At 37.4% G+C, this 20,091-nt stretch overlaps 1 protein-coding gene across 5 annotated transcripts in view; it reads left to right on the forward strand.

Annotated features, from left to right (window-relative positions):
• The window catches only part of stai (stathmin), a 296,404-nt gene that overhangs the window by 241,005 nt on the left and 35,308 nt on the right, over nucleotides 1-20,091 (forward strand). The window contains exons 1-2 of one of the 5 annotated variants that reach the window (XM_068344237.1): nucleotides 13,931-13,949; nucleotides 15,426-15,525. The exons of the other annotated variants lie outside the window; for them this stretch is intronic. Coding sequence (XP_068200338.1) covers nucleotides 15,450-15,525 — 76 coding nt within the window. The 5' untranslated portion in view covers nucleotides 13,931-13,949; nucleotides 15,426-15,449. Of the gene's footprint in view, nucleotides 1-13,930; nucleotides 13,950-15,425; nucleotides 15,526-20,091 lie in introns of those variants that run through there. 5 annotated transcript variants of the gene reach the window in all.

Consider the following 20,091-nt stretch of genomic DNA (forward strand, 5'->3'; position numbering starts at 1 on the left):
ACTATGGTGCTTTATATGCATCGTAGAGAACTGTCAATCACTTAAGCAGTATATTGGGCTTGTTAACAGTAAAACAATGTATTGAAGGTTTAGTTTTACCTTCGTGGAGAACTTAATAATTTTAATACCATAGTTATCGTTTTTGCAATGTATGTAAAAGTTTTTTCTAGAATAGTGATAGTGCACAAGATTCCTTTCACATCTAAATTTCAACTTTTTGCATTATCGAATGATGTAAGTCATAGTAAACATTGATAATTTCATATACTTAAAAAAAAGCTTTTAAGAGCCGAACTGTTAGTATTTAACATTATCCTGTTCTACAGTCTATTAATCTTTACATAATATATTTATAATTTCATTCTTTTATCATAAAGGTTTGAGTTAATTTTTAACTAGTCAGATATGTCAATTTTTTAACTAGTCAGATGTGTCAATTTTTTAACTAGTCAGATGTGTCAATTTTTCCCTGTTGGAGCCCCTGGGCTTGTAGCATCTTGCTTTTCCAACTAGGGTTGTAGCTTGGATAGTAATAATAATAATAATAATGTCAATTTTTAACTAGTCAGATATGTCAAAAGGCAAATATATCATAATCTTTTACCACAGTTCCTAACTCGATAGATATTCCTACTTTTGAACGTCAATTAAAAGCAACGCACTTTTAAAGGCAGAAGTTCTCTCTTTAGCTATCTCATGTCATTTGATGCCCGCAGTTGGCCTCTTCATTTCAGCTTCACTGGAGTAAACGCGACATTTTAGGCTTGGCTTAAACCCAAACATTTTGCAATTCTTGTCAGTTTTGACGTTTAAAAAGAAATGGACATTTTGTCAATGTTTTCGTGGAGGTTGTAGTAGTAAAGGGATTTGAAGTCATTATTATTTATCCAACTTTATTTTGGATTATGATTTTTTACCCAAGAGGCTCAGGTGGGCTAGAATAAATCTTTCTAGGATTGGGAATATATATATATATATAAAATATATATATATATATATATATATATATATATATATATATATATATATATATATATATATATATATATATATATATATATAATGTTTGTGTATATACTGTATATATACACGCCTATTGACGAAAAAGGGCCTCTGTTATATTTCCCCAGTCTTCTCTATCTTGAGCTTTTAAGTCAATACTTCTCCATTCTTCATCATCTACTTGACGCTTCAGTGTCTTCAGCCATGTAGATCTGGGTCTTCCAACTCTTCAGGTGCCTTATGGAACACAACTAATAGTTTGTATATGTATGATTTAACCAAATTTTTATATTTTCATATACTTAAACATTAGCTACCTAACTTGATTCAAACCATTTAACCAACTCGTATATTACCCTTCATATATACTTCAACTTAGCTACCCAATGTAATTCAAACAATTTAACCAACTCGTATATTACCCGACATATATACTTCAACCTAGCTACCCAATGTAATTCAAACAATTTAACCAACTCGTATATTACCCGACATATATACTTCAACCTAGCTACCTAACTTAAATTCAAACAATCATCTCAGTTCACCATCACCACACGGGGAATCCCCTACCATCTTGCCATGCATATAACCACGTGTATCTTCCATTTCACGATGATGATAACATCGAACTAGTCTTGTTAAAGTAGCTGTGTTTGTGCCTCACGGTTTGAGCGGTTACCTTTAACCGCTTAACCTTGGGAGCCTTCGCCTTTGGAGGGGAAGCTATGCCATGGGTTTTGACTGTATCGGGGGTGTATTGGGAGTAGGGTGGTATGCCCCACTCCCTTCCGTGGCCACAGACATCGTAATGGCGCACAGACCTTCCCCTCCCCCCCTCGCTCTCTTTTTCTCCTAGGATTCCTGTGAGGGAAGGAAGTCTTAGTCCTTACTCCAGGAAATCTAAATTGGGATGTCGATGGAGTCTCTCCTTGATTTTATTAATTCATATATTTCAAATAGGATTTCTCCCCAGAATGTGGTAGCCGATATAAAGATTGTAACTTTGAAGATTGAATTGTCTTTGTCTTGTAAAGCCTTAAGGCATGAAGTATAATTTGTACGGAGTTTTAAGCCATACATGGGTCTCCTCTCTCTCTCTCTCTCTCTCTCTCTCTCTCTCTCTCTCTCTCTCAAGACTAGTTTTGCTTAGTGCAGAAGTAACAGATGTGCTAGGACATATCTCTCTCTCTCTCTCTCTCTCTCTCTCTCTCTCTCTCTCTCTGTGTTTTAAGACTAGTTTTGCTTAGTGCAGAAGTAACAGATGTGCTAGGACATATTTCTCTCTCTCTCTCTCTCTCTCTCTCTCTCTCTCTCTATCTCTCTCTCTCTCTCTCTCTCTCTCTCTCTCTCTCTCTCTCTTTTGCAGTGTATATAACCTCTAAAATCATGTGATAATGGCACAAACATTATAATACCTAATTTACTGTTGTATTATCCAATGTTTGTAGTTTCAAGGAAGAATTACTTGTCAGTTTTATTGACCGGCCAAAAAATATTCGTACTCCAGCCTGACCTTTATATCGTTCTGCTGAGAAAACCACAAAGGTTAGGTAGTCAATTTTGATCTATTTTAAACGAAATTTAGCTATTTTAAGGTCACTTTTCAGCATTGAAGGCTGACCTCACAATGGGTCACTTTGAAAATACCCAGGTAGATAGACAATCTAACGTCAGGTGGTGAGTAACAGGAATGGGGGAGGGCCTTGCCTGTGATCGGTTGTGTCTTTGGGGGAGGAGAGAGGGAGGGGAAGGATACCAGGCCCTCCTTAACCCCTCCAGTGATCCCTCCATCCCCTAGGAGGAGTTTCCTCCTCCCTCCTATGTCCCTCCTAGACAGCAGACGGCGGCGCTAGTGGTAGTGGTGTCTGGTATTGATTGTACCGACACACACGCACACAAACCTCGCCCACTCACGCAACCGACACGCACACGGACGGACGTACAGTGCGTGCATGACCATCGTACGTACATGACTATCGTACGTGCATGGCCGTCGTTCGTACATTGATGGTGTACGTGCGGACGCAATTTCAAAGTATGGCAAGCATATTTGAACGTTAGTGTAGGATACGGTAGTTGGTAAAAAATTGTCTATGGTTTTTTTACAACTTTAATTGTTATTGTTGTCCTGAAGTACAATGTTGTTGTTGTTGTTGTTGTTGTTATTATTATTAGTATTAGCCAAGCTACAACTCTAGCTGGGAAAGCAAGTTACAAGCCCAAGGGCTTCAATGGGGAAAAATAGCCCAGTGAGGAAAGGAAATATTATTATTATTATTATTATTATTATTATTATTATTATTATTAGATAAGCTACAACTCTAGCTGGGAAAGCAAGTTACAAGCCCAAGGGGCTCCAATAGGGAAAAATAGCCAAGTGAGGAAAGGGAATTATATCTATTATTATTTTTATTACTAGCTAAGCTAAAACTCTAGTTGGGAAAGCAAGATACAAGCCCAAGGGCTCCAATAGGGAAAAATAGCCCAGTGAGGAAAGGAAATTTGACTTATACTACGAATAGTTATAAACAATGAAAATAAAATTTTAAAAACTTTTAAACATCTTTCATATATAAACTGTGGGGAAAACATTGAATGTTTAGTAAGGAGCAGATGTGACGGAACTCATTGTTGAGTAGTAAATTCTTTGCAAATATAATACGTAAATATCTTACTGCATAATTAATCCACGAAGCAATTGTTACATTGGGGAAGTTTTGACAAGGGCCAATTTTGCAATTACTGACTTACCTTTGTACGCTTCATCATACCTTTTGTAGTTTTATAGCTTCTTGAAAGCTTACTAGCTTCTTGAAAGCTTACTAGCTGCCAGTGGCTTTAACTTTTTTATGTGAATGATATTTTCGGTTATATGGCTCGTTAAATCAGCTTTATTGGAAATTTGTATGGGCGTCTAGTAGGGTTTAATGAGCCATATAAAAAGTACACTAGATTGATGACTTGACAACCAGGTAAAAATGTTGGTTACTGCATAGGATATTTTATTGATTTTGTGAAGGTAATTGTTCGGTTTTAGACTGGGAGATTGTTCGTTTTGGACTGGAGATTGTTCATTTTGGACTGGAGATTGTTCATTTTAGACTGGGAGATTGTTCATTTTAGACTGGATAATGTTTATATTGGACTGGATAATGTTTATATTGGACTGGATAATGTTTATATTGGACTGGATAATGTTTATATTGGACTGGGGATTGTTCATTTTGGACTGGGGGATTGTTCGGTTTTTAGACTGGGAGATTGTTCGGTTTTTAGACTGGGAGATTGTTCGGTTTTTAGACTGGGAGATTGTTCGGTTTTTAGACTGGGAGATTGTTCGGTTTTTAGACTGGGAGATTGTTCGGTTTTTAGACTGGGAGATTGTTCGGATTTTAGACTGGGAGATTGTTCGGTTTTTAGACTGGGAGATTGTTCGGTTTTTAGACTGGGAGATTGTTCGGTTTTTAGACTGGGAGATTGTTCGGTTTTTAGACTGGGAGATTGTTCGGTTTTTAGACTGGGAGATTGTTCGGTTTTTAGACTGGGAGATTGTTCGGATTTTAGACTGGGAGATTGTTCGGTTTTTAGACTGGGAGATTGTTCGGTTTTTAGACTGGGAGATTGTTCGGTTTTTAGACTGGGAGATTGTTCGGTTTTAGACTGGGAGATTGTTCGGTTTTTAGACTGGGAGATTGTTCGGTTTTTAGACTGGGAGATTGTTCGGTTTTTAGACTGGGAGATTGTTCGGTTTTTAGACTGGAGATTGTTCGGTTTTTAGACTGGGAGATTGTTCGGTTTTTAGACTGGGAGATTGTTCGGTTTTTAGACTGGGAGATTGTTCGGTTTTTACACTGGGAGATTGTTCGGTTTTAGACTGGGAGATTGTTCGGTTTTTAGACTGGAGATTGTTCGGTTTTTAGACTGGAGATTGTTCGGTTTTTAGACTGGAGATTGTTCGGTTTTTAGACTGGAGATTGTTCGGTTTTTAGACTGGGAGATTGTTCGGTTTTTAGACTGGGAGATTGTTCGGTTTTAGACTGGGAGATTGTTCGGTTTTTAGACTGGGAGATTGTTCGGTTTTTAGACTGGGAGATTGTTCGGTTTTTAGACTGGGAGATTGTTCGGTTTTTAGCCTGGGAGATTGTTCGGTTTTTAGACTGGGAGATTGTTCGGTTTTTAGACTGGGAGATTGTTCGGTTTTTAGACTGGGAGATTGTTCGGTTTTTAGACTGGGAGATTGTTCGGTTTTTAGACTGGAGATTGTTCGGTTTTTAGACTGGGAGATTGTTCGGTTTTTAGACTGGGAGATTGTTCGGTTTTTAGACTGGGAGATTGTTCGGTTTTTAGACTGGGAGATTGTTCGGTTTTTAGACTGGGAGATTGTTCGGTTTTTAGACTGGGAGATTGTTCGGTTTTTAGACTGGGAGATTGTTCGGTTTTTAGACTGGAGATTGTTCGGTTTTTAGACTGGAGATTGTTCGGTTTTTAGACTGGGAGATTGTTCGGTTTTTAGACTGGGAGATTGTTCGGTTTTTAGACTGGGAGATTGTTCGGTTTTTAGACTGGGAGATTGTTCGGTTTTTAGACTGGGAGATTGTTCGGTTTTTAGACTGGGAGATTGTTCGGTTTTTAGACTGGGAGATTGTTCGGTTTTTAGACTGGGAGATTGTTCGGTTTTTAGACTGGGAGATTGTTCGGTTTTTAGCCTGGGAGATTGTTCGGTTTTTAGACTGGGAGATTGTTTCTTTCTAGACTGGGAGATTGTTCAGCTTTAGACTGGAAATTGTTCATTTTAGACTGGAAATTGTTCATTTTAGACTGGCGACTGTTCATATTGGACTGGCGACTGTTCATATTGGACTGGCGACTGTTCATATTGGACTGGCGACTGTTCATATTGGACTGGAGACTGTTCATATTGGACTGGCGACTGTTCATATTGGACTGGCGACTGTTCATATTGGACTGGCGACTGTTCATATTGGACTGGCGACTGTTCATATTGGACTGGCGACTGTTCATATTGGACTGGCGACTGTTCATATTGGACTGGATATTGTTCGTTCTAGACGGAAGATTGTTCACTGTAGACAAGAATTATAAATCTTAGACGTAGAAAATAATGATTAGACGTAGACAACTATTTGAAAATGTACGTTCTCATATCTCAGGTACTCTGTTACATCGACGCTAACGAATAAGTAAAACAGATGGGACTTTTACATAAGGAGTTTCAAACATTTATTTTAAGTTTTCGAAATGTTTGAGACAGGTCGAGGTCTGTCAGTTATTAGAGACCTTGAGTCACGAGGAGTCTTCCCAGGGTAATGAATAGTGCCAGTTAAGGTCTTTAATTTTTTTTTTCTTTTTGAAGACCAGAAGTGACTCAGATGTTTTAAGACTTTTTAAGTCTCTCTCTCTCTCTCTCTCTCTCTCTCTCTCTCCCTCCCCTGTTTTGACTTCTTTTCTTTGAGCAGAAGAAACCCAGATGTTTAAGATTTACTTTTGAATGTTAATCTCTCTCTCTCTCTCTCTCTCTCTCTCTCTCTCTCTGTTTTAATACTTTTTTAGCTTAAAGCTAAAGGCACCCAGATGTTGTAAGAAAATTTTTCTTTTGAATATCTCTCTCTCTCTCTCTCTGTTTTAATACTGTTTTAGCTTATAAGCTAAAGGAACCCAGATGTTGCAAGACATTTTTTCTTTTGAATCTCTCTCTCTCTCTCTCTCTCTCTCTCTCTCTCTCTCTCGGTTTTAATACTTTTTTTTAGCTTAAAGCTAAAGTAACCCAGATGTTGTAAGACATTTTTTCTTTTGATTCTCTCTCTCTCTCTCTCTCTCTCTCTCTCTCTCTCCGTTTTAATACTTTCTAGCTTTAAGCCAAAGTAACCCAGATGTTGCAAGACATTTTTTCTTTTGAATTTTCTATCTCTCTCTCTCTCTCTCTCTCTCTCTGTTTTAATACTTTTTTAGCTTAAAGCTAAAGGCACCCAGATGTTGTAAGACAATTTTTCTTTTGAATCTCTCTCTCTCTCTCTCTCTCTCTCTCTCTCTCTCCCTCCCCTGTTTTGACTTCTTTTCTTTGAGTAGAAGAAACCCAGATGTTTCAAGATTTACTTTTGAATGTTCTCTCTCTCTCTCTCTCTCTCTCTCTCTCTCTCTCTCTTAATACTTTCTAGCTTTAAGCTGAAGTGGCCCAGATGTTGCAAGACATTTTTTCTTTTGAATCTCTCTCTCTCTCTCTCTCTCTCTCTCTCTCTCTCTCTCTCTCTCTCCTTGCTTGACTCTTCCACCGCATTATTGAGGTATTGCCCAAGGGGGTCGAACGGCACTGCAGCCTTATGTCACACTCATGGCATCAAGTGTCCATTTTAAGGATCTCAAAATAGTTCCCCGTTGCTTCTTATGGACATAACCATATAGTTTAGTTAGTATGGAAAGTTTATGCATTTTATGGATTATTTTTTATAACTTAGTTATTGTTGTTCTGGGGTATATAATTAATTTTTTTATTATTAATTGGGATGTTTAACCCAAGTGCTATAGGACATTTTTCCTTTTGAATTTTATTACTTTAGAATTTTATTTTTATTTCTTTTGAATTTTCTTTTTTTCTTTTGAAATTTGTTTCTGTTGAATTTTATTTATTTTTTTTCTTTAGAATTTTATCTTTCATTTCTTTGGATTTTTCTTTTTTTATTTTTTTATTTTGAATCTCTCTCTCTCTCTCTCTCTCTCTCTCTCTCTCTCTCTACTGGGCAAGATAGTCTGCATTGCATGAATGAAAATGGTGAATGCAGTACTAAAATTCATTTTTGAATTTAGGTGCTTCAGAGCCATATCTTTATCTATGAGCTCTCTTGTGTAATAATAGATGGATTTTTTTTTCATCGGTTATTTGTGTATTCATGGTATATACATCATATCTATACATATACATATGTATAATACACATTAATGTGCACAGTAGTATATATAATTCTACACATTTAACAAACTAGCAATTATTCGCCTACTGTCATTTAATGTTTTAGGAAACTTATATTTTATACTTTGAATAGTACCCAAAGAAAAGTTAAGAACCGATTCTGCGTCAATGACTAAACAGAAACTAACAAAGTGGAAAAACTACCCGTGACAATTCATTTGTTCCTCCTCCACCACCTTCGAACCAATCTCTGGTAATATATAGTTAATTATTTTTATCACTCAGATTTTATATTATATTATATATATATATATATATATATATATTATCTATATATATATCTTTATCCATCTATTCACTCATATTTAGAATATTTAAAGATTATAAGTATATACTGTATATACATATATATAATTCTTTTTTTTTAATTTTTATTTTTTTCCCTTATCAATTGAATTTTTGATAATCTTATAATTCTTTATATCCCGATTTTTTTTTTGGGGCCAGCCCTGTGAGAGTCAAGCTTGACTCATTGGGCTGGTAAAACTTCTTTTAATAATAATAATAATAATAATCTAGCGCGAGTTGGGCAGAATAGTAATTTCTGTAATTTCTGATTTTTTAAATAGTATCTGGTATCTAGAGTGGAACTACGCCTCTAGTGTTTACATTTATCCAGCATTTTCCACATGAAGTTGACTTTAGTGCTGCTTTTTAAAAGTTAAATGAAACTTTTAACATATTTCATAATTACCTCCGCCAACGAAGTTTGTTTTCACCCCTGTGTGTGTGTGTATGTTCGTTAGTGAACAGCTTCCTGGCCACAATTTTAATCGTATTGAAACTTAGTGACCAACTTGTTAGAAGCTGGAAATTATTTATTTTTTAAGGTCAAAGGTCAAGGTCAAGCAAAACTACCAATTCACGTAATCAGCCATAACTTTGAACATAGTTGTTACAGACTTCAAACTTGGTTCATATTTATGTATGAAAATCCACGCCAATTAATACATAGGTCAAAGTCAAGGTTGAGGAAAAGGCTGCCGCGGCGGAGGTCTGCGCTCTTGTGTCCCTCTTGTACACTGAATTACCAAGAAAGCAACTAAAGGGTGGGGTTATGGTAAAAGAGTTATGGAGAAGGGATGAAGTTAAAGGCTTTGACATTGTTCCTATGTTGCAGTGACTCATTTAGTAATTTTTCCCCTAGTAGTAGTTCGCTTTAGCACCATCCTTTTAAAGTGCCAAAAATTATTTTATTACTAGCTAAGCTACAACCCTAGTTGAAAAAGAAAGAGGCTATAAGCCTAAGAGCTCCAACAGGGGAAAAATAGCCCAGTGAGGAATGGGAATAAGGAAAAGAATAAAGTATGAGACGATAAAATTGCGTCTATATGTAGATTGTTGGTAATTGAATTCTTAGTTAAAAAATAAGATATATACAGGATATAACGTAAGCTCAATCTTCACCAGTTACAGTTGCAACTTAGCCTTGAGAAATAATGCTATTTTGTTTTATGAAGATTGTCTACAATATGCTATTTTGTTTTATGAAGATTGTAAAAAAAAAACTGCTATTATGTTTTATAAAGATTTTCTAACATTGCTATTTTGTTTTAGCAAGTGTAAAAATTTCTTTTGTTTTATAAAGATTGTCTAAAAAAAGTTATTTTATATAGATTGTCTAAAAAAGTTTTTAGTTCTTGCTTTGTCGTGGCATAGATGCGGTCATTGGATTTTCAGATGAGTAGAAGCGGGACTCTGGTTAGGGCCAGTGACGAAGCTCTTAAACCCCCTCCCCCTCCCCCACTAGCCTGCTCTTGTGTAGTTTTGATGCATCTTAAATTAAAAAAAAAAAAAAATAGTTGAATTTATCCACTTTATGATTGGAGTTATTTTCCTTATAGGTTTTTTGGCGCATAAGATGTGTCGAAATTTTTTTTGTGCTAGTTTTTTTTGTAAGTTTTAATTTAAAATATGTTTTGAAGGATTGGATTAATCTTAGTCTATTTTATTGGAAACAAAAATAGGTATGTGGAGGTAAAATTCTCCCTAATTACAGAAACTTCTTGTGCTTTTTCTGACAAATAGAAAGTCTGAAGATTTAATATACTAAGCGAAGTTGCAAACGTACATTCTACTATTGTTCCAGTTTTCGGAAAACTGTATTTGTGTCAACTTTCCTCTTCTAAGGGTAGAAGAGACTTTTAACTATGGTAAGCAGCTCTCCTAGAAGTACACTCCAAAATCAAACCATTGTTTTCTAGTCTTTGTTAGTGCCGTAGCCTCTGTACAATGGTCTTTCAGTGTCTTGGGGTAGAGATCTCTTGCTTGAGGGTACACTCGGGCACACTATTCTGTCTTCTTTCTCCTCCTCTTGTTGTTTTGAGTTATCCTCTGTTGTTTTAAAGTTTTTATAGTTTATATAAGATTTGTTTTAAAAGTTGTTATTGTTCTTGAACTTCTCTTTTAGTTTTTCTATTTTTCTTCACTAGGCTATTTTTTCCTGTTGGAGCCCTTGGGCTTACAGCATCTTTCTTTTCCAACTAGGCTTGTAACTTAGCCAGTAGTAATAATAATAACAATAATAATAACAAGAACTTTCAATGTTATGTAGGAATCCTATAGTCTTAAGGAAAGTCTATTGATTTCTGGACCGTTCCTGCAAAAATCCAATGTCAGCTGGAAGGAGTTAGCTGGTGGTGGTGGTGGTGGGGGGGGGGGGGAGTGGTGGTAGTAGTGGTAGTGGTGGTAGCAGGCTTCTGGGATGCAGTAGCATCATCTTTGAATCTTTGAGGCGTTTCTTGTTTCTTTGTTTGCCTTTGTCTTTCAGCTTGAAGTGGGTTGGATGTCAATGAAAGTTTTTCTGTAGTGATATTTGCTGAAATTGTCTTTCATTTTAGGGTTTTATTGGCTTGACTCTTAAAGTATTTGTTGCATAAAGTTTTGACTTATCATATTGTGTATATACATTATATTATATATATATATATATATATATACACAACATATATATATATATATATATATACACAACATATATATATATATATATATATAATTTATATATCTATTTGTATATTCATAGTATCTATATGTATATACATGTGTACGTGTGTGTATATATATATATATATATAAACATACATACATTTAGGATTTCATAGTGAATGACTCCAACTTTTCACTTTCTTAAACTCTCTACTTCATTTTATCCTGGTTTTAAATTTAATGTTTAAAGGCCACTCATGAATGGCAGATGCTATTGACAGGGGCAATGCCCTAGAGACAGTTCATATATACATTTAATTAGCGTCCAAGCCCCTTCTTCACCCAACTAGGACCAGGGAATTCAAGGCAATGGCTGCTGATGACTGCGGATAGAACTATTGGGTTCCCCAAACTCCCCAACCTTAGCTTATAACAATGAGCTTGCAAATAAAACAATATAGAATTTTAACATTCTCGAACCCCATGCCAATAGATCGCGAGTCAGGACTTTTCAATATATACTTAATGTCCACTGGTATATTTGATTGTAAAATGCATTGGTTTATAGTAAGGTAAGGGGTCGTAAAATTAATGTATTCATTTTATCTTTTTATTATTATTATACTTTAATAAAACCTTAATATAGGTACAGTAATAAACATTTAAGTTTTTTTTTTTTTTTTAACTATTCTACAACTTTCCTTCCTGGGGAAAGCCGAAGTCTTTAAATATTTAACCAACTTCAGAAAGGCTTTTAAGACTTGATTTTTGATACTGGTTCTGGAATCAGTTCGCCCAGAAATGAATTAATTCCATGAATGGAAACTTTTATTTTTTTATTCAAAGAATGGACAGTTTTATCAATGGATTTCAAAGCAAACAAGAGCATGTGTCCTGTATTGATGTATTAATTCCATGTTTGTTATTTACCGTGAAACGTCATTGTAAATCAGTTTTTCATGAAATATAATTGTAAATTGGTCAGTAAATCAGTTTTTCATGAAATATAATAAATAATTTTTTTTTTCATGATATATAATAAATAAGTTTTTTTCTTGAAATGATAGTAAATCGGGTTTTTCATGAAATTTAATGATAGTAAATCTGTTTTTCATGAAATATTATGATAGTAAATCTGTTTTTCATGAAATATCATTTTAGTAAATCTTTTTTTCATGAAATATGATATTAAATAGTGTGTTTTTGTCATGAAATGATAGTAAATAGTGTGTGTTTACATGAAATATGATAGTAAAAAAAAATTTTTTTTTCGTGAAATATAATTATAGTAAATAGTTTTATTTCATGAAATATGATAGTAAATAAATCTATGAAGTATTATGATAGTAAATCAGTTTTTCATGAAATGATAGTAAATCATTTTTTCATGAAATAGTCAATCAGGTTTTCTATGAAGTATGACAGTAAATCCGTTTTTAATGAAATGATAATTTTTTATTATTATAAAAAGGTACAAATGTATACATACATAACATTAGTACAACATCCATAATGTTGTGGTTTTCTTCGCTCCGTTAGTGGGGGTTGACAGAGGCCTTATGTAATACTATGTTTGTTGGCATGGAAAAGAAATGGCCCGCCGGTTGGCACTTGTCATTTACATAGCTATAGCGCTACTGGAAAGAAGAATGTGTTTTTTTTTTTCATTCCAGTTCGTATGCCACGGAAAGTCTTGCAAGGCATGGGTTTAGGATGTGTATGTAGATCAGATTGTTTTAAGTTTTTCTTGTTGTGGAATGAAGTTTTTTATTTGGATAGTTTTTTTCTCGTAGTTTTTCTATAATTTTTTTTCTCCTTTTTTTTAGTTTTTTTTTTTTCTCTGGTAAATATTTTTTTTTTCATCTGGATGAGCTTATTTTTTTTTCATCTGGATGAGCTTTTTTCTATGGTGAGAGATTTTTTTTCTTAGTTTTTTTTCTTTTTCGTCTGGAAGAGTTTTTTTTTTTCGTCTGGAAGAGCTTTTTTTTTTTTTTTCTCTGGAAGAGTTTTTTTTTCTCTGGAAGAGTTTTTTTTTTCTCTGGAATAGTTTTTTTTTCATCTGGAAGAGCTTAGTTTTTTTCTCGTCTATATACTGTCTTTATCTGGAAGATCTTGTAATTTTTCTCTTGTCTAGTTTTTTTTTTTCACCTGGAAGAGCTTGTTTTTTTTTCTCGTCTATATACTGTCTTTATCTGGAAGGGCTTGTATGTTTTTCTCTTGTCTAGAAGAGCTTGTTTTTTCTTTTCTATATACTGTATTTATCTGGAAGAGCTTGTATTTTTTATCTGGTCTAGTTTTTTTTTTTCATCTAAAAGAGGTCTGCTTTTCTTCATTAACCATTCCCCCCCCCTCCACCCCAAGAAATTTACCTCGGGCGAAGGTGAATCCATTTATACATTTGTTGCAAGAGCTCCCGAGTTTGCTTTGCATTGCATGCGTGCAGGTGCTGTATATAAGCACCGACACCAGACTATGACCATCAGCCGTGTGAGGGGAACGCCGGGTGGGTGGCATAGGAGAGGGAGGGGAGAGAGGCCTGGATAGGAGGGGGAGGGAGGGAGGCCTGGATAGGAGAGGGAGGCAGGCCTGGATAGGAGAGGGAGGGAGGGAGGCAGGCCAGGATAAGAGAGGGGGAGAGGGAGGGGTATGTGCCTGGAAGTAGAATCAGAGGGGATTGTGATGGTGGTCCGATAGCGCAGGCGCGGGAACCACACCCAGGGAGGCAGTGGAAGAGAGAGAGAGAGAGAGAGAGAGAGAGAGAGAGAGAGGAGAGAGAGAGAGAGAGGGAGGAATCTAGCCAACGGTAGGGGGCCCTTTTGAACAAGCGCTAGTTGGCACAATCGAAGGAGTGTCAGTGTCGTACCGGCTCTACACCACCTCCTCCATCTCCTCCTCCCTCCTCCTCCATCACCTCCTCCCTCTACTTGTCTCCACCAAAAGCCACCATTGGACCGGGTCATACTCGAGTCGTCGCCTTTCCTCCGATCTGTTAACCAGTCGGGACACCATTCCGTCTTTGACTTTCCAAGTGGTGAGAACTATACGAGCAGGCGCTGGACCCACTGCCACTGCGGACTTTGTATACACACTTGTTTTTTTTGAGAAAACAGCGACTTCTCTTTCGAACCACATGAGAAACTAGAAAAGGAAAAGTATTTGTGAAGGGATATATTTTCTCTGAATAACTTCCCTGAATTGGCTGTGCTTTATTTTTTCTTGTGATACTTGATTTAATAACCCTTAGTCGAACACGTGGCTTACAACCCATGTAGGTTTAATATCCCATTCTCCCCCCTACACTTCCCTCCCTCCCTCCTTCCCTCCCTCCCTCCACGAACGCCAGTGCTCGAAGCTTGAAAGGCCAAGGGCTCCCCATTCCAAGTCTGTCCTTTGACCAGTGCGAAGCTCTTCCTCAGATTGTGCGAGACAGTTCAAGTCTCAGATTTAACGTGAGAGGTAGTCAAGGGCAGTTGTGTATTTAACAAACAAACCATTTAATCTCACCTGTTTTAAGTTAACATTCTAATGTGTATTGCGTGTGATGTGACACTCCCCTTTCTTTAGTGCTTGAACTCATCCCACGCAAGCACACTCGCATTTCATTGCCAACAGTCATTTATTACATCTCTCAACCTTTTTGTATTTGTTCCCTTTCATTCCAATCAATAAACAAATCTTTTTTATAATCGTCCATCAAAAAGATCAAGTCAATTCAAGCCAGGTTCACAAATACAATCTCCTGAAGTGGCCAATCAATTGTTATTTTTTAAAAAATTCCATCTTTTAGAACTTGTTTTAAAATCATCGATTGTCTCCTAAATGTCAAGAGTCGATTGGCTATTTATATAGATCTCATGTGGTTCATTGCGGAAGATTTACGCTGATGTTGCTGAAAGGGGTTGTGTGCGTTTTGGTTTCTGTGCCTGTTAGTGATACACAATTTGGTTTTAATTTGGGAGTTGACATATTGATAAAGAATAACTTAAGACTGGATTTGACTGGTAAGAGTAGCTTGCATAGTTTCAATGTGTTAATTTGTTAATTTGCTTTCCTGTTCTGAGTAAAAGCATTGAAACCAAAAGCACAAGCCTTATTTCATTCAATTCATTCATTTGGGATCTACAATTTACCCCCCACTCTAAATAACACTGCCCCCCTCCGTCACCACGACTTGTTCTTCGATCGTGGTGATAGTAAAGAGTGGTGGAAGTCACCGTGGCTGTTCGTAGGACCAAGTGGAGGGACTCAATGCTGTGGAATCGGGCTCTGTATATCCTACGCTGCATCCTATAGCCGATCGGGAACCCGACGTGGGGACCTTATATAAATCCTTTAAACCCGGACTATATTGGACATCAAGTGCGTACCTCGGAGGAGGGCAGCCAAAGGCTTAAAAAAAAAAAAGAATAAAGCAGAGATCCTTCGCTAATCCTCCTCCGACGCCCCGAGTGTATCCCGTGTTGTCACAGGGCCTCTCCAAGTGCTCCTTTTTTCTCTCTCCCAAAAGGCCTAACAGCAGCCAGACTCCAACATGCTCATCGGACTCGTTCGGGATTCTTTCTTGAGGTGCTTCTGCCAGACCTGCTCGGTCAATTCGGCACTTCCAGGTTAGAATTTTGTGGTTTTTCTGTGTTTTGAGTTGTTGCCATGGAATAAATTGTCAGATATTGAAATGTCAATGATACTGGGATTGAAAATTATCTGCCTTTTGGATCTAATGACCTCTGAAAACAAAGCATTTTCAACATAGATTTTGTGGGTGTTTTTTCTGTTTTGTTGTTGCCATTGATAAAATTGTCAAAATATTGAATTATCAATGATACTGGGATGAAAAGTATATTAAATTCTGCCTTTTGGATCTAATGACGTCTGAAAACAAAGCATTTTCAAAATAGATTTTGTGGGTTGTTTTCTGTTTTGTTGTTGCCATGGATTAAATTTGTCAAAATATTGAAATGTCAATGATACAGGGATGAAAAGTTTATTAAAAATCTGCCTTTTGGATCGTCTGAAGTCTTATAACAAAGCATTTTCAAATGGCTTTTATAGTGAGATATATATTAAGTCTGTCCATTAGAAAGAGCTGTTTTCATTCAGAATTTTGGTTGCCAACGGACTTATCAGCAAAAAGGGGGAGGAGGAGGCTGAAAGTTCCGTTTTTCTATGAACCGCGCCCATTTGGATGTAAATAAGGTCGAGAGTTTAGTGTTAACCGTAATGCAGCATCGCCCATATGACTCGATCGATCCGGAGCTGGCCGTGTCGTCAAGGGCGAGTATCGTATAGGCCCGCAGTGCCCCAATCGACCTTTTTTGCACTGAGGGGGGGATGCTGCAGTATCTCAAAAGCCGGCCGATGCAACAGTATTTTAGGATGATTCCAAGATAAATTAACTGATAGCAGCCTCTGGCTTTGCAGTTTGTCTGGGTATTTTTAGACAATGAAGCTGAAATTTAGTGGGATTATATTTTAAGGCAACTTGAGGGATTATTGATACTCAAGAACATATAAAATATAAACTACCAAGTAGGCAAGGGTAAATAACTTCAAGACTGATCCTATGTTTTAGTTTAACGAAAGTTAATTATTTTTGTTCATGCTGTATATTAAGATTTAAGAAACTTAACATTGTCAAATACTAAAATATTGGTGAAATCTTCCAGAATGTTAGCTTGCGAGGAGACTATCTTTATTATTGAACTAAGCTTAAATCTTAATCATTCATGAAACATTATAATTGTTATTGAATTAAACTTCGAGATTATTGCATGCATTAACTTCTTTCTCAGACTTCATAACTTTTTCTATTCAGTATTAATATTATTTTCCTTTTCTTCCAGCAACATATAAATAGGGTTATGGCTATTTTTTTATCAACAAATAATTAAGTGGATTATAAACAACGTTACCTTTGTCATTTTATGAAAGCGGTTTTGTTCAATATGATTGATTACTGAAGTCTGTACCAACATATTGGATGGTTTAAGAGTCTTTTGGGTGGATACTCATCAAATTAGGTTGTACTTTCTGAAGCCTTTTTTAGTCATATATTTAAACCTTTATAGATTATAACCAATACCTTCAAGATATATTACTAGCACTTTGGGTACTTGAAGCTTAAGATATTTGAAACTTTGCCAAAGGTATTAGTTATGAAACTTCCAAGCCCTTGGCTGATGGAAACTATGGCTAGGCCCTTGGTTGATAAGAAACTTTGGGCAAGCCCTTGGCTGATATGAGACTTTGGCCAAGCCCATGGTTGATGGAAACTTGGGCCAAGCCCTTGGTTGATAAGAAACTTGGGTCAAGCCTTTGTCTGATAGGAAACTATGACCAGGCCCTTATTTGATAGGACACTATGGCTAGGCCCTTGGTTGATGGAAACTTGGGCCAAGCCCTTGGTTGATAAGAAACTTGGGCCAAGCCCTTGGTTGACAGGAAACATTGGCCAAGCCCTTGGTTGACAGGAAACTTTGGCCAAGCCCTAGGCTTTATACGGAACATTGGCCAAGCCCTAGGCTTTTATACGGAACATTGGCCAAGCCCTAGTCTTTATATAGAACTTTGGCTGAGCCCTAGTCTTTATATGGAACGTTGGCCGTGCCCTTGTCTTTATACGGAACTTTGGCCGAGCCCTTTTTTTGGGGGGTGCAGAACTTTGGCCCAGCCCTTTTTTTTGGTGCGGGACTTTGGCCGAGCCCTTTTTTTGGTGCGGGACTTTGGCCGAGCCCTTTTTTTTGGTGCGGGACTTTGGCCGAGCCCTTTTTTTTGGTGCGGGACTTTGGCCGAGCCCTTTTTTTGGTGCGGGACTTTGGCCGAGCCCTTTTTTTTGGTGCGGGACTTTGGCCGAGCCCTTTTTTTTGGTGCGGGACTTTGGCCGAGCCCTTTTTTTTTTGGTGCGGGACTTTGGCCGAGCCCTTTTTTTGGTGCGGGACTTTGGCCGAACCCTTTTTTTGGTGCGGGACTTTGGCCGAGCCCTTTTTTTTTTTGGTGCGGAACTTTGGCCGAGCCCTTTTTTTTGGTGCGGGGACTTTGGCCGAGCCCTTTTTTTGGTGCGGAACTTTGGCCGAGCCGTTTTTTTTTGGTGCGGAACTTTGGCCGAGCCCTTTTTCTGGTGCGGAACTTTGGCCGAGCCCTTTTTTTTGGTGCGGAACTTTGGCCGAGCCCTTTTTTTGGTGCGGAACTTTGGCCGAGCCCTTTTTTTTTGGTGCGGAACTTTGGCCGAGCCCATTTTTTGGTTCGGAACTTTGGCCGAGCCCATTTTTTGGTTCGGAACTTTGGCCGAGCCCTTGTTTTAGATAAGGACCATTGGCCGAGCCCTTGTTTTTTATGTAGAAATTTGGCCGAGCCCTTGTTTTTGATGCGGAACTTTGGCCGAGCCCTTGTTTTTGATGCGGAACTTTGGCCGAGCCCTTGTTTTTGGTGCGGAACTTTAGCCGAGCCCTTTTTTTGGTGCGGAACTTTGGCCGAGCCTTTTTTTTTTGTGCGGAACTTTGGCCGAGCCCTTGTTTTTGGTGCGGAGCTTTGGCCGAGCCCTTGTTTTTGGTGCGGAGCTTTGGCCGAGCCCTTGTTTTTGGTGCGGAGCTTTGGCCGAGCCCTTGTATTTGGTGCGGAACTTTGGCCGAGCCCTTGTTTTTGGTGCGGAAATTGGCCAGGCGGCCCTTGTTTTTTGTGCGTAACGTTGGCCCAGAGGCCCTTGTTTTTGATGCGGAACTTTGGCCAGGCCCTTGTTTTTGATGCGGAACTTTGGCCAAGCCCTTGTTTTTGATTGCGGAACTTTGGCCACAGCCCTTGTGTTTGATGCGGAACTTTGGCCAAGCCCTTTTTTTTTTTTGGTGCGGAACTTTGGCCAAAGCCCTTTTTTTTTTTTTGGTGCGGAACTTTGGCCAAGCCCTTGTTTTTGGTGCGGAAACTTTGGCCAAGCCCTTGATTATTTGGAACTTGGTCTTTTTTTTTTCTGATAGTTTGAAACTTTGGTAATATTTCTCTGATCGTTTGAAAATATCTGCCAAGTTTGTCTGATGCTTGGAAAGGTAGACGACCAAATAACTTTGTGGTGGGTCCAGGTGGTTAAAGAATTATCTACTGTGAACAAACTACTGGAGATCAAATTATACCAATTTATTTACAATGGATGTCATCGTATGAGTTATAAATTCTTGCTCTTTTGATGATTTTGATAATTTCCCGCTAGTGTCAAGATTAATATTACTTGCCAAGCTACAAACCCTAGCTGGAAAAGCAGGATGCTTATAACCCTAGGGCCCCCCGACAGGGAAAATAGTCCCGTGAGGAAGGAAGCAAGAAGAAAATATTTCAAGAACGGTAAACAATCTACTGAGGAATGGAAATTAGGGAAAAAATATTTCAAGAACGGTAACAATCTTAAATTTAATATTTCCTATAAAAGCTTTAACCGAAAAAAAAATATGCACAGAATACTGTGCCAGTGTACCCTCAAGCAAGAGAACTTGCGAGGGCACTACCCAAGACAGAGGCGAGGGATCCAAGACTAAAGTAAAGGTATATTAATATTTAAGCAAAACAATTATTTCCTGACGACTGGGTATTTGTGAAGAACCTTAGTATAGCCTGGAAGTCTAATTACCCGTCGTAAGTTTGTGAATCTTATATATTTCTTTTATGAATCGGTTAAAGGTGGTACGGATAATTCATATTAGCAACTATACCAAATAAAGAATTTAAATCTGGAATATTTTAGATTCTTTGGAATGTTGGCTCTTGACCTCCGTACAATGCATTTTTGGTGATTTACGGTATTTTTATTTCTAATATAGATTAATGTTTATCTTGTCTACGCAATTTATTTAAAGGCATTACTCCTAAGCTTTGTGTTCTGGGCAAACTCATTTTGCCATGAAATCTCATTGGCTTACACACTTCTATATATTGGGAGCCTATCTTCACCATCAGAAGTCTCTCTCTCTCTCTCTCTCTCTCTCTCTCTCTCTCTCTCTCTCTCTCTCTCTCTCTCTCTCTCTCATATCTTCGCCTGGTTAATTATTGAGACACATAATTTTCATATTTTCTCTTGTTTGATACGAAACTTTTAAATTATAATCGTGATTATCAGCTTAAATTTACATAATCTAAAGTTAGTTCTCTTAATAGTTCAATTCAGTCTTATATATCATCCTTGGATAGTTACATAG

Source organism: Palaemon carinicauda, chromosome 20 (genome assembly GCF_036898095.1).
Source record: "Palaemon carinicauda isolate YSFRI2023 chromosome 20, ASM3689809v2, whole genome shotgun sequence".
Taxonomy (NCBI): Eukaryota; Metazoa; Arthropoda; class Malacostraca; order Decapoda; family Palaemonidae; genus Palaemon; species Palaemon carinicauda.